Source organism: Electrona antarctica (genome assembly GCF_951216825.1).
Source record: "Electrona antarctica genome assembly, chromosome: 6".
Classification (NCBI taxonomy): Eukaryota; Metazoa; Chordata; class Actinopteri; order Myctophiformes; family Myctophidae; genus Electrona; species Electrona antarctica.
The window spans coordinates 55,595,834-55,622,412 of record NC_136811.1 but is presented as its reverse complement, the minus strand read 5'-3'; the positions used below and the strand labels follow the sequence as shown (position 1 = coordinate 55,622,412).

At 43.1% G+C, this 26,579-nt stretch overlaps 1 protein-coding gene across 1 annotated transcript in view; it reads right to left on the bottom strand.

Moving 5' to 3' along the window:
• LOC306925174 (NACHT, LRR and PYD domains-containing protein 3-like) overlaps window positions 1-20,027 on the bottom strand; it is a gene marked incomplete at its 5' end in the record, with an annotated part of 40,757 nt that extends 20,730 nt beyond the window's left edge. The window contains 7 exons of the mRNA XM_079503864.1: window positions 4,269-4,416; window positions 6,355-6,468; window positions 9,039-9,152; window positions 11,576-11,689; window positions 13,186-13,299; window positions 16,366-16,437; window positions 20,020-20,027. Coding sequence (XP_079359990.1) covers window positions 4,269-4,416; window positions 6,355-6,468; window positions 9,039-9,152; window positions 11,576-11,689; window positions 13,186-13,299; window positions 16,366-16,437; window positions 20,020-20,027 — 684 coding nt within the window. The remainder of the gene's footprint in view (window positions 1-4,268; window positions 4,417-6,354; window positions 6,469-9,038; window positions 9,153-11,575; window positions 11,690-13,185; window positions 13,300-16,365; window positions 16,438-20,019) is intronic.
• Window positions 20,028-26,579: the final 6,552 nt, after the last annotated feature.

Genomic DNA, 26,579 nt, shown 5'->3' with positions numbered 1-26,579 from the left:
TATATAACAATAAGACCTGATGATCATGTTTTAGGGTGGAAAAAAATCACGGCACTCCATCTGTAAACTTTATAATCATGTTATCCGTTTCAACATGCTGATCAGTATCAAAGTGTAACAACATCAGGATGATAGCAGAGCAACACAACACAATGACAGAGACATTAGAGATCAGGTGGTTTTAGTGTCTATTAAATGTTGTACATTAACTATTATTATTAAAAAGTGTTTTCTGCGCTGGCCGCTCCAGTACTGCACAGCTACTAAACTTCACCCAACACACTGAGGATGGCTTTGAATGTAAAGTGAACTAATAGTTGTGTGCTCGCTCCAGTGAGCACACAATAGATATATAAAGTATATTTCTTAGGCCTCTAATTACCTCCAAATCTAGTTTAAAATGTTCAGCTATTTATGACTGTATTTTTCTTTTTGCTATTTTTTCCATGACCATAATCCAAGTTTAAAGTACCAACATCTATTATTTGGAAGCCTCAGTAAAGTCCATAAACTAGGTATGACTTATGAGAGGCCTGCAGATCTCAGGAATGCCCAGCCTGAGAGTTGAGGCATCGATTACATTCTGTTCAGTGTCTGCACTGTATCCTGAAACACTGCACTTCCTACTATTGTTTGTGTTCAAGCATTGCTTGTTAATTGTGAAAGTGTATGTGTGCAGTGCGCACCATGTGTGTGTGTGTGTGTGTGTGTGTGTGTGTGCACCGTGCGTGCGTGCTTTATTCATATCATAGTACTGTATACTGCACACTAATTCATGGGTTTACTACACCGCAAGACCTTAATTATTGTTTAATTGTGGGGCTTACGTTGTTTATGTTTGGATCACTGATTGTGCCTTAAGTGTAGTTACAGTCACAGATGTGATGTATGAAAAACTATAATTGAAAATATAACAAAAATAGCCTAACTATAATGAACACTGACTGAATTCTGAATTAAACATGAACTAATTTGTTCTAGATGTGTCTTAAAGCAGGTTAATTTAAGATGCTGCACTAACTGTAGGAGAGACATTCTGACCTCTGATCAGTAGAGTTTAATAAAACTACATCATGTGTTGTTTTCTGATAGTTTTACATTCTGACCTCTGATCAGTAGAGTTTAATAAAACTATACCATGTGTTGTTTTCTGATAGTTTTACATTCTGACCTCTGATCAGTAGAGTTTAATAAAACTACATCATGTGTTGTTTTCTGATAGTTTTACATTCTGACCTCTGATCAGTAGACTGGTGTCCATCTTTGAAGTTAATACCTCTATCCACAGACCAGTCACTCTTCATGGAGACACAGCTGGGAACAGGAGACTCTGCTCTCTGATGATCAACCCTGGCAACCAACATTACATTTATTCATCACCATGACAACCATCATGAAACATTACATTTATTCATCAACTAGACACACTAGTTGATAGACATAATATAATCACATGGAGATATTAAATCATGATCATTTTTAAATTAGGACACAAAAGTTAAGACAAGTCAAATTATAGCCACATTGCATTATGAACTGTCTACTTCTTAAAATGTGAGTTAGATATTAAACTTTATGATTCTATGAGCTGTTTAAACATTTTCCGTATCAAAGTCTAACAACATCAGGTCAATGCAACATGATAACAGAGACAGTAGAAGCGTCAAATTAATCTGAATCATCAATCTGAATTGCTGTAGATACTACGTACGGGTAACCAGAAGTTACCCTTTGCCTGGGACAGTCCCTCATTACCAAGACATTTCAGGCGTCCCACAAATGGAGACCCTGTCCCACATTGTGACTGGCAGGCATCAGTGTTCAAAGGCCCTAATAGGTAACAGGTCATCTCGCCCCTTTTCCATCTCGCCCCACTACTCTACCTAGCTGTAAATAACAAACATAATTCATGTTTGTGATTATTTAAAAGGTATTATCATATTAATTTATCATTGTTAAGTTCACTCTGTATATCCATGGGCATAATAGCATGATGATGCCATTACAAAACATGGGCTACATGGAAGAAATGTGATTAATAAAACTAAATTAACTGCTAGAAGGTCATAAATTAACTTAATTAAGCAGTCACCGTCTCTGTGACATGTTGTTCTTTCTAAATTATTATAAATTATTAGAGTATAGAGATCGACTACTATGCAATCAAATAAATCTGTATACAAGATAATTTCATATTTCAGAGAGGGAGGGAAATACTAAATTAACTGTTAACTACATAAAAAAAATTGCGGGGGCGAGTTGGTAAAGGGGCGAGCAGTCTCGTATTCCCTAATAGTGAGTCCGCTAATAGTTGGCTTTCTGTTGTAAAGCTCTCTCATATTGTGTCTTTTAAAGATGTTGTTAAGCCTCGTAAAATAACATGAAATATATCCTCTAGGCTGCACAGTAACAAAATAAATTGGTGACACCCATGACCAAATTCAGCATTTTAAAAGAAAATGTGAGATGGAAGAGAGGTTTAATAACAAAATGATAGGCAATATTAGGCCTATGGTCAAATATGACACCAAGGCATTTAATAGCAACTATTAAACTGTAATAAGTTGCTAACCCCACTTTGACCACAAGCAATACTTCTGTCCCTTAGATGAACAGTTTGGTTCTGGGTACCCTACGTACACATCAACCAGGCCTCTCTATCCATCCAGCTATGTTCAACCCTCGTTAAAGAGGGAGTGCCACAATTGTTGTATTTTTCCAGTTTTTCATGTGTCTATGAGGTGACAGTACTTCATTAGACACCCTGGAGTCGTTTTTATGTGCAATGGTGTATTAACTTTGTATTTAGGGTTTCTCCCTGGATGCTGAACCCTTGACAGTCAAACGGGCCGATTAAATAAACAGTGATATAGTGACATCACACTATCAGCCCCTGCCCTAACCCCTCCCCCTTTATCATACAACTACAGCTGTGGGTGTGGCTTCAGTTCAGCTGGATCACCACCCATCACCACCCACCAGGCAAACCAGGCATACTTAATGAACTGGTGGGCGTGCCCACATAAAAACAACATTTTAACAAATACTGTACACTTTCTTGAAAAAAATTATACCTCCTTATATAACAATAAGACCTGATGATCATGTTTTAGGGTGGAAAAAAATTTCCACCCTGTTATCCGTTTCAACATGCTGATCAGTATCAAAGTGTAACAACATCAGGATGATAGCAGAGCAACACAACACAATGACAGAGACATTAGAGGTCAGGTGGTTTTAGTGTCTATTAAATGTTGTACATTAACTATTATTATAATCTACAGTACATCATAGACTCCAAGCTGACCAAACATCAAAGTGTTTTCTGCGCTGGCCGCTCCAGTACTGCACAGCTACTAAACTTCACCCAACACACTGAGGGTGGCTTGGAATGTAAAGTGAACTAATAGCTGTGTGCTCGCTCCAGTGAGCACACAATAGATCTATAAAGTATATTTCTTAGGCATCTAAAATCTAGTTCAAAATTCAACATGTTCAGCATTATGCAGGTATTTATGCTATTTTTCTTTTTGCTATTTTTTCCATGACCATAATCCAAGGTTAAAGTACCAGCATCTATAAACTATTATACAGCAGGACTAGGTTATGACTTATGAGAGGCCTGCAGATCTCAGGAATGTCCAGCCTGAGAGTTGAGGCATCGACTACATTCTGTTCAGTGTCTGCACTGTATCCTGAAACACTGCACTTCCCAAGATTGTGCATCTATTGTTTGTGTTCAAGCATTAAAGGTTAATTGTGAAAGTGTGCTTGTGTGCGTGCGTGCGTGCGTGCGTGCGTGCGTGCGTGCGTGCGTGCGTGGGTGTGTGCGTGCGTGCGTGCGTGCGTGCGTGCTTTATTCATATCATAGTACTGTATACTGCACACTAATTCATCGGTTTACTCCACCACAAGACCTTAATTATTGTTTAATTGTGGGGCTTAAGTTGTTTATGTTTGTATCACTGATTGTGCCTTAAGTGTAGTTACAGTTACAGATGTATGAAAAACTATAATTGAAAATATAACAAAAATAGCCTAACTATAATGAACACTGAATGAATTCTGAATGAAACATGAACTAATGTGTTCTAGATGTGTCTTAAAGCCCTGATTCAGAAACAACAGGTTAATTTAAGATGCTGCACTAACTGTAGGAGAGACATTCTAACCTCTGATCAGTAGAGTTTATTAAAACTACATCATGTGTTGTTTTCTGATAGTTTTACATTCTGACCTCTGATCAGTAGGGTTTAATAAAACTATACCATGTGTTGTTTTCTGATAGTTTTACATTCTGACCTCTGATCAGTAGACTGGTGTCCATCTTTGAAGTCAATCCATCCTCCCTTGGAGCGGTCACTCTTCATGGAGACACAGCTGGGTACAGGAGACTCTGCTCTCTGATGATCAACCCTGACAACATGACAACAAACATTACATTTATTCATCAAATAGTCAGACTAGTCGATACACATATATCATCACATCTAGATGATTCGATTTAACACTTTTTTTTTTTTTAAATAGGACACACAAGTCAAGTCAAGTCAAATTAGCTGTCCTCTAATTAAAAAAAAACGTGTTTCTTAAAATGTAGTAAGTATAGCCTTGCCGAGCCATGGGGCCCATCTCCTGTTTCTGTAGCGTGAGGCAGCTTGATGTACAGGTAAACCCCCTGGACAGGACTCTAGTATGTTGCAGGGACTTACCCCCAATCCAACCCTTGATGCTGAGTGTCAAGCAGGGAGGCACTGGGTCCCATTTTTAGAGTCTTTGGTATGACCCGGCCGGGGAATGAACCCCGACCTCCCAGTCTCAGGGCGGACACTCTAACCACGTTAGATATTAAACTTTATGATTCTATGAGCCGTTTCAACATGTTCCGTATCAAAGTCTAACAACATCAGGTTGGTTTCAGGCCAATGCAACATGATAACAGAGACAGTAGAGGTCAGCTGCTTTTACTGCTTGTAAATCTACCTGTAAATGCACAAAATGTCCGTGTGTGTGCTTGTGCGTGCATGTGCGTGCATGTGCGTGCATGTGGGTGCGTGTGGGTGCGTGTCCTACACACCACAGTGTTTACTGTGCACAGGAAAGAACCGTGCACACAGATATTTTATTTTTTATTTTTTATCAAAGGCTGTGAGTGGGTTTACTTTACAGATCAATTATCATGTGAGATGGAAGAGAGGTTTAATAACAAAATGATAGGCAATAATAGGCCTATGGTCGAATATTACACTGAGGCATTTAATAGCAACTAATAAGTAATAAGTTGCTAACCCCACTTTGACCACAAGCGATACTTCTGTCCTCAAATGACACCTGGTCACCCTACCTACACATCAACCAGGCCTCTCTATCCATCCGACCCTCATTAAACTTTATAATCATATTATCCGTTTCAACATGCTGATCAGTATCAAATTGTAACAACATCAGGATGATAGCAGAGCAACACAACACAATGACAGAGACATTAGAGGTCAGGTGGTTTTAGTGTCTATTAAATGTTGTACATTAACTATTATTATAATCTACAGTACATCATAGACTCCAAGCTGACCAAACATCAAAGTGTTTTCTGCGCTGGCCGCTCCAGTACTGCACAGCTACTAAACTTCACCCAACACACTGAGGGTGGCTTGGAATGTAAAGTGAACTAATAGCTGTGTGCTCGCTCCAGTGAGCACACAATAGATCTATAAAGTATATTTCTTAGGCATCTAAAATCTAGTTCAAAATTCAACATGTTCAGCATTATGCAGGTATTTATGCTATTTTTCTTTTTGCTATTTTTTCCATGACCATAATCCAAGGTTAAAGTACCAACATCTATAAACTATTATACAGCAGGACTAGGTTATGACTTATGAGAGGCCTGCAGATCTCAGGAATGCCCAGCCTGAGAGTTGAGGCATCGACTACATTCTGTTCAGTGTCTGCACTGTATCCTGAAACACTGCACTTCCCAAGATTGTGCATCTATTGTTTGTGTTCAAGCATTAAAGGTTAATTGTGAAAGTGTGCTTGTGTGCGTGTGTGCGTGCGTGCGTGCGTGCGTGCGTGGGTGCGTGCGTGGGTGGGTGTGTGCGTGCGTGCGTGCGTGCGTGCGTGCGTGCGTGCGTGCGTGCTTTATTCATATCATAGTACTGTATACTGCACACTAATTCATCGGTTTACTACACCACAAGACCTTAATTATTGTTTAATTGTGGAGCTTAAGTTGTTTATGTTTGTATCACTGATCATGTGTTGTTTTCTGATAGTTTTACATTCTGACCTCTGATCAGTAGAGTTTAATAAAACTATACCATGTGTTGTTTTCTGATAGTTTTACATTCTGACCTCTGATCAGTAGACTGGTGTCCATCTTTGAAGTCAATCCATCCTCCCTTGGAGCGGTCACTCTTCATGGAGACACAGCTGGGTACAGGAGACTCTGCTCTCTGATGATCAACCCTGACAACATGACAACAAACATTACATTTATTCATCAAATAGTCAGACTAGTCGATACACATAGCCTACATCATCACATCTAGATATTAAAATACTTTATTTTTGAGTGGTGCGACCACTCCAAGGAACAGCAATGTCCCTATGTCCACGTACGTGTCCCTATGTTTAGAGTACCAGTAGGGTGGCGCTGTTGTACTAGAAACAGAGAGAGAGATAGTGTTGCACTGTTGCCTGCTAATTACAGAGAGAGAGAGAGAGAGAGAGAGAGAGAGAGAGAGAGAGAGAGAGAGAGAGGAGGGAGAGGTGTCTGCTAATTCCCCCACATGGAGTTGCACCACTCAGTTCACACAGGTGTGATTCTTTTAATTATAGGACACACAAGTCAAGACAAGTCAAATTAGCCACATTACATGACTATATGTTCTGTCCGCTAATACAAAACAAGCTTCTTAAAATGTGAGTTAGATATTAAACATTATGATTATATGAGCCGTTTCAACATGTTCCGTATCAAAGTCTAACAACATCAGGTTGGTTTCAGGCCAATGCAACATGATAACAGAGACAGTAGAGGTCAGCTGGTTTCACTGCTTGTAAATCTATGCACAAAACGTCCGTGTGTGCGTGTGCGTGCACGTGCATGTGGGTGTGTGGACACGCACTGCGGTGTTTACTGTGCACAGGAAAGAACCGTGCACACAGATAGAGATTTATAGTTTTATATATCAAAGGCTGTGAGTGTGTTTACTTTACAGATCAATTCTCATCTTATCTAATTTCAGAGAAATATCAAACTTTTTGGTTTTTTAAATAAACATTTGTATATTTCTCTTCAGATCAGGCCTTTAAAAATCAAACATTTACTGTGTAGATAATGGCATTTCCATCTCTGGGACCCCAGTTTATATATCGCATAATCAAAGTTAATTTAACTGAGTGTACAAATGGACCTTAACAGCCAACAGGTCCATTTCTCTCAGGTCTCTGGGTTATAAGGGTCCATTTGGTTCCTAACCATCTATCATTTAGCTGGGGACCCCCTGGAACTCCCTCAAGGACCCCTGGGGGTTCACGGACCCCTCTTTGAGAACCACTGTCCTACACACTGTGTAGGCTATGTGTGTGCGTTCTATAGCATACATGTGTTGTTAACACTTATAGTTCTGTAGCATTATTAGCAAAGATCAGCAGCTAGTGCTCAACTACTGCTTCTCTGTCAATAAAACGGTCACAGAGCATTATAATCTAGAGACAGGACTTTCAATGGAAGTTGCTCAGTGGTGTTTGAAGGACCCATGCAGAAGAACGCTCTATACTTCCGCACCAACATTTGGTGTTTTTGGTCTGACGTTCTAACAGTCCGACAGGCCTTACTCCAACACCCTACCCCAAACCCTAACCAAACCCTAACCTTGGTGTGTTTGGTCTGACGTTCTAACAGTCCGACAGGCCTTACTCCAACACCCTACCCCAAACCCTAACCAAACCCTAACCTTGGTGTGTTTGGTCTGACGTTCTAACAGTCCGACAGGCCTTACTCCAACACCCTACCCCAAACCCTAACCAAACCCTAACCTTGGTGTGTTTGGTCTGACGTTCTAACAGTCCGACAGGCATTACTCCAACACCCTACCCCAAACCCTAACCAAACCCTAACCTCATAGGAAGCCAAGGGTGAGTTTTAACCAGCCACGCATGTGTCAGACTCGCACATGTGTCGGACTATTGCACGTCGGACTAATGTGTGCGCCCCCTTCCCTTCTGCCCATAGAGGCCACTCAGATGTGTAAAGTTTTACTGTATAGAGCGACGCAGTTCCCTTTCATGACGACGAGAGACCCGCAAAATAATTCCCCGTTTATTTTCCTCATAGACGTTTCAAAAAGTATTTATATAAAGACGTTTATGCCGCCGGACAAAGCCAACTGGAGTTGTGACATATCATGAAAACAAAAGAAAAAGTGTTGTATCCTGCCTTTTTTTTCTTCTTTCTAATTTATTTAATCAGCCCAAAACATTGTGTTTGTTGTCATGATTTGTCACAACTCCAGTTGTCTTTGTCTGCGGCGTAAACGTCTTTAAATAAACACTTTTTGAAAAGTCTATGAGGAAAATGAACGGGGAAGTCTTTTCCGGGTCTCTCGAGGGGGCGGGACTGCGACGCTCTATATTGTACAACTATTAACACTACAGATGTGTAAAGTTAAACGGTATATTGTACAACTATTACCACTACAGATTTGGATGGGTAGGCCACCCACCCTGGCAAAGACCTGTGCTCCAGGAAGTGACCTTTTTCTAGAGATCACTGTATTTCTGTGTGTTTGAACGCACACGGTTTCATAACGGATGCTGCTCTGGATAAATTATGTGATGTTTTGGGAGATTGAAAGTTAACATCATGAATAATCAGACCAATAGTCTTATAACTTCTGACCTCATCAGATCAGTAGAGTTTAATAAAACTACATCATGTGTTGTTTTCTGATAGTTTTACATTCTGGCCTCTGATCAGTAGAGTTTAATAAAACTACATCATGTGTTGTTTTCTGATAGTTTTACATTCTGACCTCTGATCAGTAGACTGGTGTCCATCTTTGAAGTCAATCCATCCTCCCTTGGAGCGGTCACTCTTCATGGAGACACAGCTGGGTACAGGAGACTCTGCTCTCTGATGATCAACCCTGACAACCAACATTACATTTATTCATCACCATGACAACCAACATTACATTTATTCATCAAATAGTCTACACATATCATATCACATCTAGATATTAAAATACTTTGTTTTTAAAATTAGGACACACAAGTCAAGTCAAGTCAAATTAGCTACGTTACATAATTATGTTCTGTCCGCTAATAAAAAAAAGTGTTTCTTAAAATGTGAGTTAGATATTAAACTTTATGATTCTATGAGCCGTTTCAACATGTTCCGTATCAAAGTCTAACAACATCAGGTTGGTTTCAGGCCAATACAACATGATAACAGAGACAGTAGAGGTCAGCTGGTTTCACTGCTTGTACATCTATCTGTAGGCCTAAATGCACAAAATGTCCGTGTGTGCATGCGTGTGCGTGCATGTGGGTGTGTGGACACGCACCGCAGTGTTTACTGTGCACAGGAAAGAACCGTGCACACAGATATAGAGATTTTTATTTGTATTTATCAAAGGCTGTGAGTGTGTTTACTTTACAGATTGCAATGGGTCTGGTCCACAAGATTCGATACTCCACCAAGATACCCATGTACCTGTCTAGATACTTCCTTAATGTTAACGAAGTCCACACCCACAACACCAGAGGGAGTGCAACGAACCATGTACAACCCACATTCCACACAAACAAGGGACTAAATTATTTTCGCTCCTATGCCACCAAAATGTGGAACGCCCTACCAACAGTCATTAAGACATGCAAATCCCTTGACTCCTTCAAAACCGCTCTCAAAGGGCACCTACAGACGGCTGCAATTCGAAACTGGCCCCCATGAAATCTGAATCCCCCCCCACCCCTTTTTCCCCTCACTGTATATGTTTCTTTTTCCTTTTTACCTCCTTTATGATGAATTCCTGTTCTGTTCTTTGACTATATAGAAGTGTCTATTTGTACGTCTCTAAATGTTTTGATGAATTGAACAAGGTGGACCCTCTTGTAAACAAGTGTAATGCTTAATTGGGTCGTCCACTCACAGTTAACAGTCTTTGTATTGAGTTTGTGCTTGAAATGTACTGTAAAACTGTTAATAAATATTTCAATCAATCAATCAAAATCAATTCTCATTTTATCTCTGGTAATCTCTGAGAAATATCACCCTTTTTAAAATAAACATTTGTATATTTCTCTTCAGATCAGGCCTTTAAAAATCAAACATTTACTGTGTAGATAATGGCATTTCCATCTCTGGGACCCCAGTTTATATATTGCATAATCAAAGTAAATTTAACTGAGTGTACACATGGAACCAAATGGACCCTAACAGCCAACAGGTCCATTTCTCTTAGGTCTCTGGGTTATAAGGGTCCATTTGGTTCCTAACCATCTATCATTTAGCTGGGGACCCCCTGGAACTCCCTCAAGGACCCCTGGGGGTTCACGGACCCCTCTTTGAGAACCACTGTCCTACACACTGTGTAAGCTATGTGTGTGCGTTCTATAGCATACATGTGTTGTTACCACTTATAGTTCTGTAGCATTATTAGCAAAGATCAGCAGCTAGTGCTCAACTACTGCTTCTCTGTCAATAAAACGGTCACAGAGCATTATAATCTAGAGACAGGACTTTCAATGGAAGTTGCTCAGTGGTGTTTGAAGGACCCATGCAGAAGAACGCTCTATACTTCCGCACCAACATTTGGTGTGTTTGGTCTGACGTTCTAACAGTCCGACAGGCATTACTCCAACACCCTACCCCAAACCCTAACCAAACCCTAACCTTGGTGTGTTTGGTCTGACGTTCTAACAGTCCGACAGGCATTACTCCAACACCCTACCCCAAACCCTAACCTTGGTGTGTTTGGTCTGACGTTCTAACAGTCCGACAGGCATTACTCCAACACCCTACCCCAAACCCTAACCTAACCCTAACCTTGGTGTGTTTGGTCTGACGTTCTAACAGTCCGACAGGCCTTACTCCAACACCCTACCCCAAACCCTAACCAAACCCTAACCTTGGTGTGTTTGGTCTGACGTTCTAACAGTCCGACAGGCCTTACTCCAACACCCTACCCCAAACCCTAACCTAACCCTAACCTCATAGGAAGCCAAGGGTGAGTTTTAACCAGCCACGCATGTGTCAGACTCGCGCATGTGTCGGACTATTGCACGTCGGACTAATGTGTGCGCCCCCTTCCCTTCTGCCCATAGAGGCCACTCAGATGTGTAAGGTTGTACTGTATATTGTACAACTATTTCCACTACAGATTTGGATGGTTAGGCCAGCTATCCTGGGTGACCTGTGGCTCCAGGGACAGGGAGTGACCCTTTTCTACAGATCACTGTATTATTTTGTGCATTTGAACGCACACGGTTTCATAACGGATGCTGCTCTGGATAAATTAATGTTAACATCATGAATAATCAGACCAATAGTCTTATAACTTCTGACCTCTGATCAGTAGACTGGTGTCCATCTTTGAAGTCAATCCATCCTCCCTTGGAGCGGTCACTCTTCATGGAGACACAGCTGGGTACAGGAGACTCTGCTCTCTGATGATCAACCCTGACACCATGACAACCAACATTACATTTATTCATCAAATAGTCAGAGTAGTCGATACACATATATCATCACATCTAGATATTTAACAGATATTTTAAATAGGACACACAAGTCAAGTCAAGTCAAATTAGCTGTCCGCTAATTAAAAGAAAACGTGTTTCTTAAAATGTAGTAAGTATAGCCTTGCCGAGCCATGAGGCCCATCTCCTGTTTCTGTAGCGTGAGGCAGCTTGATGTACAGGTACACCCCCTGGACAGGACTCTAGTATGTTGCAGGGACTTACCCCCAATTCAACCCTTGATGCTGAGTGTCAAGCAGGGAGGCACTGGGTTCTATTTGGTATGACCCGGCCGGGGATTGAACCCCAACCTCCCAGTGTCAGGGCGTACACTCTAACCACGTTAGATATTAAACTTTATGATTCTATGAGCCGTTTCAACATGTTCCGTATCAAAGTCTAACAACATCAGGTTGGTTTCAGGTCAATGCAACATGATAACAGAGACAGTAGAGGTCAGCTGCTTTTACTGGTTGTAAATCTACCTGTAAATGCACAAAATGTCCGTGTGTGTGCTTGTGCGTGCATGTGCGTGCATGTGGGTGCGTGTCCTACACACCACAGTGTTTACTGTGCACAGGAAAGAACCGTGCACACAGATATTTTATTTTTATTTTTTATCAAAGGCTGTGAGTGGGTTTACTTTACAGATCAATTATCATCTTATCTCTGGTAATTTCAGAGAAATATCACCCTAAACATTTGTATATTTCTCTTTAGATAAAAGGCAGTTAAAAATCAATCATTTACTGTATATTAATGGCATTTTCATGTCTGGGACCACAATTTATATTGCAAAATCAATGTTAATTTAACAACAAATGGACCCTAGCAGGTCCATTTCTCTCATGTCTCTGGGTTCTAACTGTCCATTTGGTTCCTAACCATCTATCATTTAGCTGGGGACCACTTGGAACTCCACTTTGAGAACCACTGTTCTACACACTGTGTCGTGTGTGCGTTCTATAGTATGCATGTGCTGTTAGCACTTAGTTCTGTAGCATTATTAGCAAACAGCAGCAGCTAGCGCTCAACTACTGCTTCTCTGTCAATAAAGAACAGTCGCAGAGGATCAATCTGCTATTGCCCAATGCTCAGTGCATACTGTGAGCTTACACAGCTGGAGCAAATAAATTAACAAGCAGTTGAGAGGGAGTGTGACCCTTTTCTAGAGATCACTGTATTTTTGTGTGTTTGAACGCACACGGTTTCATAATGGATGCTGCTCTGGAAAAATGATGTGATGTTTTGGGAGATGAATTAACATCATGAATAATCAGACCAATAGTTGTATGACTTCTGACCTCATCAGATCATTAGAGTTTAATAAAACTATACCATGTGTTGTTTTCTGATAGTTTTACATTCTGACCTCTGATCAGTAGAGTTTAATAAAACTACATCATATGTTGTTTTCTGATAGTTTTACATTCTGACCTCTGATCAGTAGACTGGTGTCCATCTTTGAAGTCAATCCATCCTCCCTTGGAGCGGTCACTCTTCATGGAGACACAGCTGGGTACAGGAGACTCTGCTCTCTGATGATCAACCCTGACAGGAAGATAAACAAGATTATGAAACACATAACACTGAAGCGCCAATGCGGTGCCTCCACATCCATCACCAATCAATCAGTGTGCAAATAACTAAACACTCTTTGGCTGCTACCAGTGCTTAGCGTGTGATGGCCGTATTGTTCATATCAGAGCATACATGGGCCACATGCGGCCCCCACGGCCCACAGGTTAATATCAGAATATCAGAAACAACTTGTATTTAGTGCATACAGTTAACATAACTAATTAAATGCATTTGAAATTAAATAGAAATGTTAATTTTCAGGATTTCAATTGAAAGAAATGCGAAAGATTATTCAGGATTTAAATTCAAGTAATAGCAAAAAAAATGCGTCGCAATGCGACGCGTTTTGAGCTTGTAGAGCAGCTATCTTTGCTACGACAGTATTATGCAACGTGGCCCTCTAGAGTGAGTGTAGAAATATAGTGTCCCTCTCCATCGTCAAAGAGTGTGGGTGTGGGAGGTCTGATGCTCTACGGGTATCAGACCTATGGGTAATAATACTGAAAAGTTTGTTTCTATTGGCCATGCATGAACAGTATAGTGTAAAACATGTTTCTGTTGGCCATGCATGGACAGTATAGTGTAAAACATGTTTCTGTTGGCCATGCATGGACAGTATAGTGTAAAACATGTTTCTGTTGGCCATGCATGGAAAGTGTAGTGTAAAACATGTTTATGTTGGCCATGCATGGACAGTATAGTGTAAAACATGTTTCTATTGGCCATGCATGGACAGTATAGTGTAAAACATGTTTCTGTTGGCCATGCATGGACAGTGTAGTGTAAAACATGTTTCTATTGGCCATGCATGGACAGTATAGTGTAAAACATGTTTATGTTGGCCATGCATGGACAGTATAGTGTAAAACATGTTTCTGTTGGCCATGCATGGACAGTATAGTGTAAAACATGTTTCTATTGGCCATGCATGGACAGTATAGTGTAAAACATGTTTCTGTTGGCCATGCATGGACAGTATAGTGTAAAACATGTTTCTGTTGGCCATGCATGCAGGACTGTATAGTGTAAAACATGTTTCTGTTGGCCATGCATGGACAGTGTAGTGTAAAACATGTTTCTGTTGGCCATGCATGGACAGTATAGTGTAAAACATGTTTCTGTTGGCCATGCATGGACAGTATAGTGTAAAACATGTTTCTGTTGGCCATGCATGGACAGTATAGTGTAAAACATGTTTCTGTTGGCCATGCATGGACAGTATAGTGTAAAACATGTTTATGTTGGCCATGCATGGACAGTATAGTGTAAAACATGTTTCTGTTGGCCATGCATGGACAGTGTAGTGTAAAACATGTTTCTGTTGGCCATGCATGGACAGTGTAGTGTAAAACATGTTTCTGTTGGCCATGCATGGACAGTATAGTGTAAAACATGTTTCTGTTGGCCATGCATGGACAGTATAGTGTAAAACATGTTTCTGTTGGCCATGCATGGACAGTATAGTGTAAAACATGTTTCTGTTGGCCATGCATGGACAGTGTAGTGTAAAACATGTTTCTGTTGGCCATGCATGGACAGTATAGTGTAAAACATGTTTCTGTTGGCCATGCATGGACAGTATAGTGTAAAACATGTTTCTGTTGGCCATGCATGGACAGTGTAGTGTAACAACATGCAGAACAATATACAACAGAACAGGTTGAACATGCAGGGCATACAGTGACATGCAGGGCGGCATGTGACTGCAACGAGGGGCGGACCAAAGTCACCATGTCACTGCTACGAGGGGCGGACCAAAGTCACCATGTCACTGCCGCGAGGGGCGGACCAAAGTCACCATGTCACTGCCGCGAGGGGCGGACCAAAGTCACCATGTCACTGCCGCGAGGGGCGGACCAAAGTCACCATGTCACTGCCGCGAGGGGCGGACCAAAGTCACCATGTCACTGCAACGAGGGGCGGACCAAAGTCACCATGTCACTGCTACGAGGGGCGGACCAAAGTCATGTCACTGCCGCGAGGGGCGGACCAAAGTCATGTCACTGCCGCGAGGGGCGGACCAAAGTCATGTCACTGCCGCGAGGGGCGGACCAAAGTCACCATGTCACTGCCACGAGGGGCGGACCAAAGTCACCATGTCACTGCCACGAGGGGCGGACAAAAGTCACCATGTCACTGCCACGAGGGGCGGACCAAAGTCACCATGTCACTGCTACGAGGGGCGGACCAAAGTCACCATGTCACTGCTACGAGGGGCGGACCAAAGTCACCATGTCACTGCAACGAGGGGCGGACCAAAGTCACCATGTCACTGCTACGAGGGGCGGACCAAAGTCACCATGTCACTGCCACGAGGGGCGGACCAAAGTCACCATGTCACTGCAACGAGGGGCGGACCAAAGTCACCATGTCACTGCCACGAGGGGCGGACCAAAGTCACCATGTCACTGCTACGAGGGGCGGACCAAAGTCATCATGTCACTGCCGCGAGGGGCGGACCAAAGTCACCATGTCACTGCCGCGAGGGGCGGACCAAAGTCACCATGTCACTGCAACGAGGGGCGGACCAAAGTCACCATGTCACTGCTACGAGGGGCGGACCAAAGTCACCATGTCACTGCAACGAGGGGCGGACCAAAGTCACCATGTCACTGCTACGAGGGGCGGACCAAAGTCACCATGTCACTGCTACGAGGGGCGGACCAAAGTCACCATGTCACTGCTAGGAGGGGCGGACCAAAGTCACCATGTCACTGCTACGAGGGGCGGACCAAAGTCACCATGTCACTGCTACGAGGGGCGGACCAAAGTCACCATGTCACTGCAACGAGGGGCGGACCAAAGTCACCATGTCACTGCTACGAGGGGCGGACCAAAGTCACCATGTCACTGCTAGGAGGGGCGGACCAAAGTCACCATGTCACTGCTAGGAGGGGCGGACCAAAGTCACCATGTCACTGCTACGAGGGGCGGACCAAAGTCACCATGTCACTGCTACGAGGGGCGGACCAAAGTCACCATGTCACTGCAACGAGGGGCGGACCAAAGTCAAAGATGTTTCAGCGACTGACTCACCGACTGATGGGGACAGAGGAGGCCTCTTCAAAGCGCTTGATGAGACTGCTAACACTGCCTGCCAGCTCATGGCTGTATGGGGGTGAGGGGCCAGAGAGGGGTGTTGAGTCACAGTGAAATAGACATATTAAAACATGAATTAGTTCTAGACATACATTATGTCAGTAAATCAGTGAGATATACAGTGATAAAGTGCAACGTGACATTAATAATATTTTTCCAACAGAGTAGCTGTGGCCATTTAATGTATTAAACATGACTACAACAATACTTTGACTAGCACTGCATAATTGTCTATTATTGTTATCTTAACCCATGGAATAGTGCTTGAACCCTCCACCACTATTGTGTCAGGAGGGTCTATGATGGACCCACGGGGGTCCCCAGGTTGCTCTTAGTCAGGATGGTGGTCCCCATGGGTCCAAAGCAGTTGGAAACCCCTGCGATAGAACGTTTATTTGAAAAGGAGTAAATAAATATGAAACATTTAACACTGACCCTGTAGTCGGTTGACCAGGATCCATGTTTCTTCTTTGTAACTCACTCTGGATGACAGCGTCTGATAAACAACAACAAAACAACATTATAACTCACTCTGGATGACAGCGTCTGATAAACAACAACAACACAACATTATAACTCACTCTGGATGACAGCGTCTGATAAACAACAACAACACAACATTATAACTCACTCTGGATGACAGTCTCTGATAAACAACAACAAAACAACATTTTAACTCACTCTGGATGACAGCGTCTGATAAACAACAACAAAACAACATTTTAACTCACTCTGGATGACAGCGTCTGATAAACAACAACAACACAACATTATAACTCACTCTGGATGACAGCGTCTGATAAACAACAACAAAACAACATTATAACTCACTCTGGATGACAGCGTCTGATAAACAACAACAAAACAACATTTTAACTCACTCTGGATGACAGCGTCTGATAAACAACAACAACACAACATTATAACTCACTCTGGATGACAGCGTCTGATAAACAACAACAAAACAACATTATAACTCACTCTGGATGACAGCGTCTGATAAACAACAACAACACAACATTATAACTCACTCTGGATGACAGCGTCTGATAAACAACAACAAAACAACATTATAACTCACTCTGGATGACAGCGTCTGATAAACAACAACAACACAACATTATAACTCACTCTGGATGACAGCGTCTGATAAACAACAACAACACAACATTATAACTCACTCTGGATGACAGTCTCTGATAAACAACAACAACACAACATTATAACTCACTCTGGATGACAGCGTCTGATAAACAACAACAACACAACATTATAACTCACTCTGGATGACAGCGTCTGATAAACAACAACAAAACAACATTATAACTCACTCTGGATGACAGCGTCTGATAAACAACAACAAAACAACATTATAACTCACTCTGGATGACAGTGTCTGATAAACAACAACAACACAACATTATAACTCACTCTGGATGACAGCGTCTGATAAACAACAACAAAACAACATTATAACTCACTCTGGATGACAGCGTCTGATAAACAACAACAACACAACATTATAACTCACTCTGGATGACAGCGTCTGATAAACAACAACAACACAACATTATAACTCACTCTGGATGACAGCGTCTGATAAACAACAACAACACAACATTATAACTCACTCTGGATGACAGCGTCTGATAAACAACAACAAAACAACATTATAACTCACTCTGGATGACAGCGTCTGATAAACAACAACAACACAACATTATAACTCACTCTGGATGACAGTCTCTGATAAACAACAACAAAACAACATTATAACTCACTCTGGATGACAGCGTCTGATAAACAACAACAACACAACATTATAACTCACTCTGGATGACAGTGTCTGATAAACAACAACAACACAACATTATAACTCACTCTGGATGACAGTCTCTGATAAACAACAACAAAACAACATTTTAACTCACTCTGGATGACAGCGTCTGATAAACAACAACAAAACAACAACATTTTTAAATTGTTGTAATTGTAACAATAGACTGTAGATCACACATCATACGGCCCTTTGACCATCTCAATCTCAACCCTGAAGTCCCCAAAGAAAAACAAAATGACCTCCCAAAGCGTACCATGTGAGTATAGCTGCTGCCATATTCCATATATGTAGTCAAATGTTAAGTGTTTGTAATGTAACAGTGAAATAGTCTGCCTTGGATCCATGTTGATAACATAATGCTATGTATTTCATCATTTTAGTGAGACAGTACAGCTGTAAAACATTAACAATATAACCCGCACATTTTTACCAATGAACCAATGAACCAAAACCTTTCCAGAATATTTAACCCATTTTCCAGGCCTATATAACAATCATTCAGTCCAATAATGAGTCTCTTACTCATTATGTGCAACAATGACCAAAGACCAAAGACTAGACAGTGTAGCAACAATAAAGCATAGAATATAGAATGGTATAATTATATTACAAATGTTGTGCCAAATGTTTTGCTAACACCAGCTGCAGCACGTTGTGAGCTCAAGTTGTAGATTTGATATTTTCGTACACATGAGGCTGCAATCACGCTGCCCGTGTTCGTACACATGAGGCTGCAATCACGCTGCCCGTGTTCGTACACATGAGGCTGCAATCACGCTGCCCGTGTTCGTACACATGAGGCTGCAATCACGCTGCCCGTGTTCGTACACATGAGGCTGCAATCACGCTGCCCGTGTTCGTACACATGAGGCTGCAATCACGCTGCCCGTTTGGCCAATACAATTACATATCTTGATTTAATGTTATACATGTTTTTTATTAACCCATTTTGAGCGGGAACCTTTTGGTGTTAGCATTATGTTATGCCTTAGCTATTGAAAAATAGCAGATCTACAAGCTCGTAGCGCGCCACCGAGTGGCGCGCTACGAGCTTGTAGGTCTGCTATTTTTGAAAAAATCGAAGAACGACTGACATAGAAACATAGCTCTTTCAGAAAACTGTCTGGATGTAGAAGACATTTTTAGAATCTGATCTCAGGTCAAAATGGGTTAATGTATGTTTTTTATGAACTAAATCAATAGCACAAAACAATGCATAGCCAAATATTTTTTCAAGGACTCTTGATCAATTCCTAACCTTTTCCAGGACTGGAAAAAAAATATATTTAATGTTTTTCTAATTTCAAAATATTTCTAGGGGAGTGTTGGGGGGCGCCCACTGGCCTAGCGGTCCAGGCGCATACCGAATAGGCGCATGCCTGACACCGTGTCGCGGATTCGAATCCCAATCCCGACCACCTTTGCTGCGTGTCATTCCCAGTCTCTCTCTCCTAGCTGTCTCCACTATGTCCTACCAATACAAGGCACAAAGGCCCCGCCAAAATATCGTACGTATACAATATATTTCCAGTAATTCCATGACCGTAGGAACCCTGAACATTCAATTCAACACTCAATGTGTGTCCCTTCAGACACTTTATCAAAGTCCCTATGGAGAACACAATGCTGACAAAAATAACAATAATAATAATCAATCGTTTAATAAAAAATACATTCATAATCAATAAACAATTTTTTAGAATAATGACTAATAAAATTGACAATACTCAAGTAATATTTTCAGACAGTACCTGTTCATGTTGTCAATGCTGAAGGTTTGCTTCTCTGTATCTTCCACACACTGATGCCTGATGATGTGTGGAAGATATGACCTGAGAGAGAGACATAGAGATAGAGAGGGGGTGGAGAGAGAGAGAGAGAGAGAGAGAGAGGGGGGGGGGGGTGGAGACAGAGAGAGAGAGGGGGTGGAGAGAGAGAGGGGGTGGAGAGAGAGAGAGAGAGAGAGAGAGGGGGTGGAGAGAGAGAGGGGGTGGAGAGAGAGAGAGAGAGAGAGAGGGGGGAGACAGAGAGAGAGAGGGGGTGGAGAGAGAGAGGGGGTGGAGAGAGAGGGGGGAGAGAGAGAGGGGGTGGAGAGAGAGAGAGAGAGGGGGGAGAGAGAGGGGGTGGAGAGAGAGAGAGAGAGAGAGAGAGAGAGAGCAGTGTAATTCAGTGGAGTCATGTTTATATCTTTATGATGGTGTGATGTATTGTGTGGTAACTCTGATACAGGTTGTTGAGTACAAGGTACAAGTTCACTGAGGTCTTGACAAGAGAACTGTCAGTCCCATTCATGCGTCACCATGGTGATGAGGAAAAACATTCCACTGTCCATATTTGGACTTCCAGGTATATTTGTATTCAACCGGGATTTAACAAAACCCAGGAGAGCTCCGTAGATTTAGAGTTATTCAGCTTTTCAGTCCGCCTGTTAGAAGTGAACGACAGTGCGTGTGCACAAAACCGGTCTAGGATCGCTGAAGAAGGAAAGGCCAAGCAAAAAAAATAATAATAATAAAAAAAAGAAATCAGTGATCCGGTTTGATATCAATAAAAAGCTTAATCGACGGAACATTCCGCCAAAAGCAGTTGCCGTTTGGATTCTAATTGGCGGGATGTTCCTTCACGAGCAGTTAATTTGTTAATCTAATGGCCGAAGTTTTTTTTTTCTTGTTTTTTTTACCTAAGTCAGCTCTTCGTGTCGGCCACCTCTTGTCACATCGCTAAGGTCCTAATTGAAAAGGGTCATGCAGATCCCGCCTCTTTTAGTAAAATGGCCTACATGAAAGTCTAGTCTCGATACCCAGTATCGAGGCTAGACGGATATCTTCTCGCTCTTAAGAGCACACACTGCATCTCAATACATGCCCTGGGGCACGGTGGCACAGTCGGTAGTGCTGTCGCCTCCCAGCTAGAAGGTCCTGGGTTCGACGCGGCGTGTTTCCTCCTCCGCGTCATCAGTGCCCATACCCGAGGCGGGGTTGGCGAAAGGGCCTTTCTGTGTGGAGTTTGCATGTTCTCCCCGTGTCCCCTAGGGTAGGTACCCTCACATGTTCTCCCCGTGTCCCCTAGGGTAGGTACCCTCACAAAAACATGCAGTAATCCTGGTCTCTAAACTGCCTCCCCCTGGCCAGCCGGGGCGCCTGATGGAGGGGAAAGGAACTGGTTGGAATAACGTGTTCCTTCCACGCGCTACGTCCAACCAGGGAAACTCCCCCCTGTCAGGTGTAAAGGAGCAACTTGGACACTCAGGCATGAAGGAAGCATGAGTTCAAGTCCGTTGCTCTCCCCATGTCCTCCATATATGGGGACTAGGTTGGCGGAGGGTGTGTAGAGCCCAGGATCACATTAGATAATTGACACAGGGGTGAAAAATGGGTTACAAAATTGTGGGATAAAAGCTCAGCTGAGGCAAAAGTTGAATCAGCGAAAGAAAACACGTACAAAACTACAAATGTGCTTTTTAAACGTTTGTTTTCCCCTCTCTTTTGTTCCCTGGCGCATCTCGAAGATACAAATCTCGAGAAAAATTATATGTGTGTTATTGATTTTATTATTAATAAAACAAGTGTATTCATTTGCAATAGTATTACTAATCTCATATTGTATCACCCAGCGCATGACGGTAGGAAGAATCAGTTGCGTTGAATATAATTATGTATTGATAATCATTATAATAATATCGGCTATTAGGCAATGTTATGATATTTGCGAGAATAACCTATTTTATCACAAAGGTTAAATAACTGCAAAAAGAAATCACACCCGTGTGAAGTGCAGTGATGTAAATAGGTTTTCAATGTAATGGGATGCACAGGTGGTCATTCAAATGAGTCGAGGGGGTTCGCGGGGGTTCCAAACCCCCAGGAATGCGCCCAGGGGGCCGGGCCGTTTCCGGCGTGCCGCACCGCGTCCGAAACGGTTGAGAATAGACAGAGTTACCGTGTGGCGGTCCCTCTACTGTACCCTCTACTGTACTGTACTGTACTGTCACTGTAATGTATTGGCACCCCCCGAAAGCATCATATATACAGTTAATACGTGCGTGTGTGTTTGTGTGTGCATTAGGTTGTGCACAGATGGTGAAAAACAACCATGCTATTTTTGTGGGGAGTGGTTGCACCACTCAAAAATAATAATAATACAACATTTTTTATTAAAAAAATATATATAAAAATATCAAATAGGCCTATACAGTATATGTTTTTATGTAGGCTAGTAGTATTAGCAAGCACAACTCGGTAAGAAATACTAATAGTGGGCAACAGTGGATTTAACATAGCTTAATATACCAACCAAAAGTTGTTTGCAGTTGCAATTATTGTACTTAGCCAAAATGCAAATAGGCTTGCCATTGTGGATGTAAAATAATGTCGTGTTTCTTTGGAAAAGTGGAACTTAGAAGTCACTTGAGTCCCTGTCTACAGGGAAGAATGGCCTGCGCTACACAGTAGCCTACACACGCATACACAAAAGACAAAAGAGAAGCGTTTATACAGCTGCCATTAATAGTGCCGTTGATTGCCAAGTCAAGTCAGGGACCAGGGTCAGGGTCAACGAGGCTTGTTAACCAGCTGATTCATATTTGCGTTGAAAGCGCATCCACCGAGCTCAAAGCAAGTTGGAGTGACAAGCGAGCGGAGCAACACACTAAAATCGGTAGTGGATTAATTTTGGCCGGTCAATTTGAGATAAAAAGGTTAGTACTAGCAGACCTTCCAGAGTGGTCCAAGAAATACATTTAAAACGATCGAGGGCTCATCATGTCGTGTCTCTCTCTCTCTCTCTGTGTGTGTGTGTGTGTGTGAGGGGGGGGGGGACAGTGTGTGACCGAAAGACTGCTAGACTTCCACGTAGAACAGTGTGTGACCGAAAGAGTGCTAGACTTCCATGTAGAACAGTGTGTGACCGAGAGAGTGCCATAGTCTTCAGTGCAGCCAGGATGAAGTTGCGTCCTGTGGATGCAGAGGTTGTTTGTGCATTGCGTCCCATAACTATAAAGTGCGTTTTGGGACGCAAAACGCACCCTATTTACATCACTGGAAGTGAGGGGCGCTCTCGTCATCATGACGTAACATGTCGATTTGCTCGTCCACATTACGTCTACAAAAGACGTCCAATCAGCGGCGCGCGCAGCGGAGACGCACCAACTTGGAGAGACTTTGTGGATATAATCTAAATGCACCACGTCTCTGTGTGCACGTGTGTTTGTCTGTAACCCACGTTACGAGAACCGTTAGAATTTACAATTTACAATTTAGGCATTTATCAGACGCTCTTAATCCAGAGCGATTTACATTAAGCAAGAACAAAAGGCATGGGAATACATCACATATATAAAATGCATTTATCAAGAAACATGCGTAAGCTAAGAACGTAGCTAGAACACATCTATATAATGACACTGTACATATAAACTATACATATATACTATACTATGCTGTACATATATACTATGAAGGGCTATGACTACATACAATGCAATTATTGTGCTGTCTACATAACATGCTATAAGTCTGTATCAAATGCTATTTAAGTCTAAAAAGTGCTGTCTAAGGGGGGTAGGGTAAGTGCTATGGGCCATGATGGAGTCTGAAAAGGTGGGTTTTCAGACTACAGTTCACCCCACCGACTTCAAATCCGACACACGTGTTCCACACCCCCACAGGGAGTGCACAGCATGCCCGGTGTCGAGTCCGTCGGACCCACGGTTGTCCAGAACCGCCACAAAAGGCCTCTGCCCGGGCTCTGGACCAGGGCCCATGCCTATAGGCTCCATATATGGAGCTGGCCATGTTCTGACATCACGAATATGTTGTGACAGCTGCATAGACTCCAGATTTGGGCATGCCTGACAAAGAACTCCATATATGGGCATCAAAGGGACACATCCAAAACAACTGGGTGGAGCATGATATAATATAATAAAGACAGACCCCTGTCCACCCACCAGTTCCTGCTAGTCCTGCAAGCAGTGAGGTCAGGGGTCTTCATTAGACCACTACAGCGCTCCTATAGACCCTCACGCCGCACAGACAGGGTCTTTAGACCACCTCAGTGCTCCTATAGACCCTCACGCAGCACAGACAGGGTCTTTAGACCACCTCAGTGCTATAGACCCTCACACAAGACAGAAGTCCATCCATCCATCCTCAACCGCTTATCCGTAGTCGGGGCGCAGGGGGCAACATCTCCCCCAGACAGCTCCAGACTTCGTCCTCTCCAGAGGCCCCCATGGGCGACTATTACCACGTCCTGGGTGTCCCGAGGAACGCCACGCGGGACCACATCGGCAAGGCCTACAGGAAACTGGCGTTGAAGTGCCACCCGGACAAGAACCCCCAGAACCGCCGGGAGGCCGAGCGGCGGTTCAAGGAGCTGTGCGAGGCCCGCGACGTCCTGTCGGACGACCACAGGAGGCTCCTCTACGACCGCTACGGCAAGAGCGGACTCTCGCCCGACGGCGACGGCGGCGGCGTCAAGACCGGACCGTCGGCCGGAGGAGGAAGGGGAGGTCGGAACCTATTCTACTTCTACACGTCCTGTGATCCGCTTGCCGACGTCGTCACCGTCTTGGTCAGGGAGGCGCTGTTGGCGTATCTGTGTCCCTACTACGTGCTCGTACGGACGGCCGCGCTGCTCCTGTCCGGACCGGCGCCAACGACGGCGGCCGGCGCCGCGATGAAGGCGCTGCTCCCGTTCGCGTTCCATCGCCTCTGCTCCGCTGCGTCCTCCAACGTTTCCCACGCGGCAAAATGCCTAGGGTGGTCGGCGGCCGCCGCCATTTCCGTCGCCAAAGCCGTCTGTTCCGCCTGCCGCCTGCTTTGTGGTCTTTGAATCGCCGTTGATTTCGTCGACGGGACGGAAAATACTTTTCGTCGACTACCTTTTTTCACTGACGCAAACTAAATTAACTAAAAAGTGAGGGGCGCATACATCATCATACTACATCATCATACACCACGTTCCGTGCTCAGCCAATCAAATCATCACACAAGTAATTCCGGCCAATCACTTTCGGCGTCTTCAATTTTCTGCCCTCACTTTTATCTTCATTATGTACGTTGCGCAGCCAATCAAATAATCGCTATCGCCAATCACAAGCCAATGTTTGTGTTCACACAGACCCAGAAAGCTGGGCATAGGAAGGCCCTCAAAGATGAATACAAACTAATCTATGATGACGAACGCACATTTATGCTGCTGCCCGCATGTGGAATGTCCTTCCAACAGCATCCACACTTAAAAACATATTGGATCAACCTCAAAGTATACAATAAGACTTTGACCCTACTATACCCACTTGACCTCAATGAGCTCCACAGCAGTGGTTCCCAGACCTTTTCGTGTCAAGGACCCCCAAATGAACATTTATTAGGCCACGGACCCCCCATTTGAAAACATATACCAGTGACCCCGATAAGGGAGGATTTTTACGGCTCCAGCAGCGATTCCGAAACATATTCATTTCAAGGACCCCCAGTTTCACACGCATTATGCTACGGACCCCCGATTTAATGGCATTTCTATCTCTGGTACCCCAATTTATATTGTAAAACCACTGTTCATTTAACTCTGAGAGTGTACAAATGGAACCAAATGGACCCATTTGTACGCTCTCAGAGTTATAGACCCATAAGGGTCCATTTGGTTACAAATTATCATTTAGCTGGGTCCCCCCTGGAACTCCCTCAAGTACCCCTGGGGGTCCCCGGACCCCACTTTGGGAACCACTGCTCCACGGAACTCAACACGGCAGTTTATTCCCCTGGGGTCAAAAAGATTAAATTTAACTGGGTGGGGTGGTAGGGGGGTTAAAACAATGTATTTAATTTAACTGGGTGGGGTGGTAGGGGGGTTAAAACAATATCTTTAATTTAACTGGGTGGGGTGGTAGGGGGGTTAAAACAATGTATTTAATTTAACTGGGTGGGGTGGTAGGGGGGTTAAAACAATATATTTAATTTAACTGGGTGGGGTGGTAGGGGGGTTAAAACAATATATTTAATTTAACTGGGTGGGGTGGTAGGGGGGTTAAAACAATATATTTAATTTAACTGGGTGGGGTGGTAGGGGGGTTAAAACAATGTATTTAATTTAACTGGGTGGGGTGGTAGGGGGGTTAAAACAATATATTTAATTTAACTGGGTGGGGTGGTAGGGGGGTTAAAACAATATATTTAATTGAACTGGGTGGGGTGGTAGGGGGGTTAAAACAATATCTTTAATGTAACTGGGTGGGGTGGTAGGGAGGTTAAAACATAAAAGATTTAATGTAACTGGGTGGGGTGGTAGGGAGGTTAAAACATAAAAG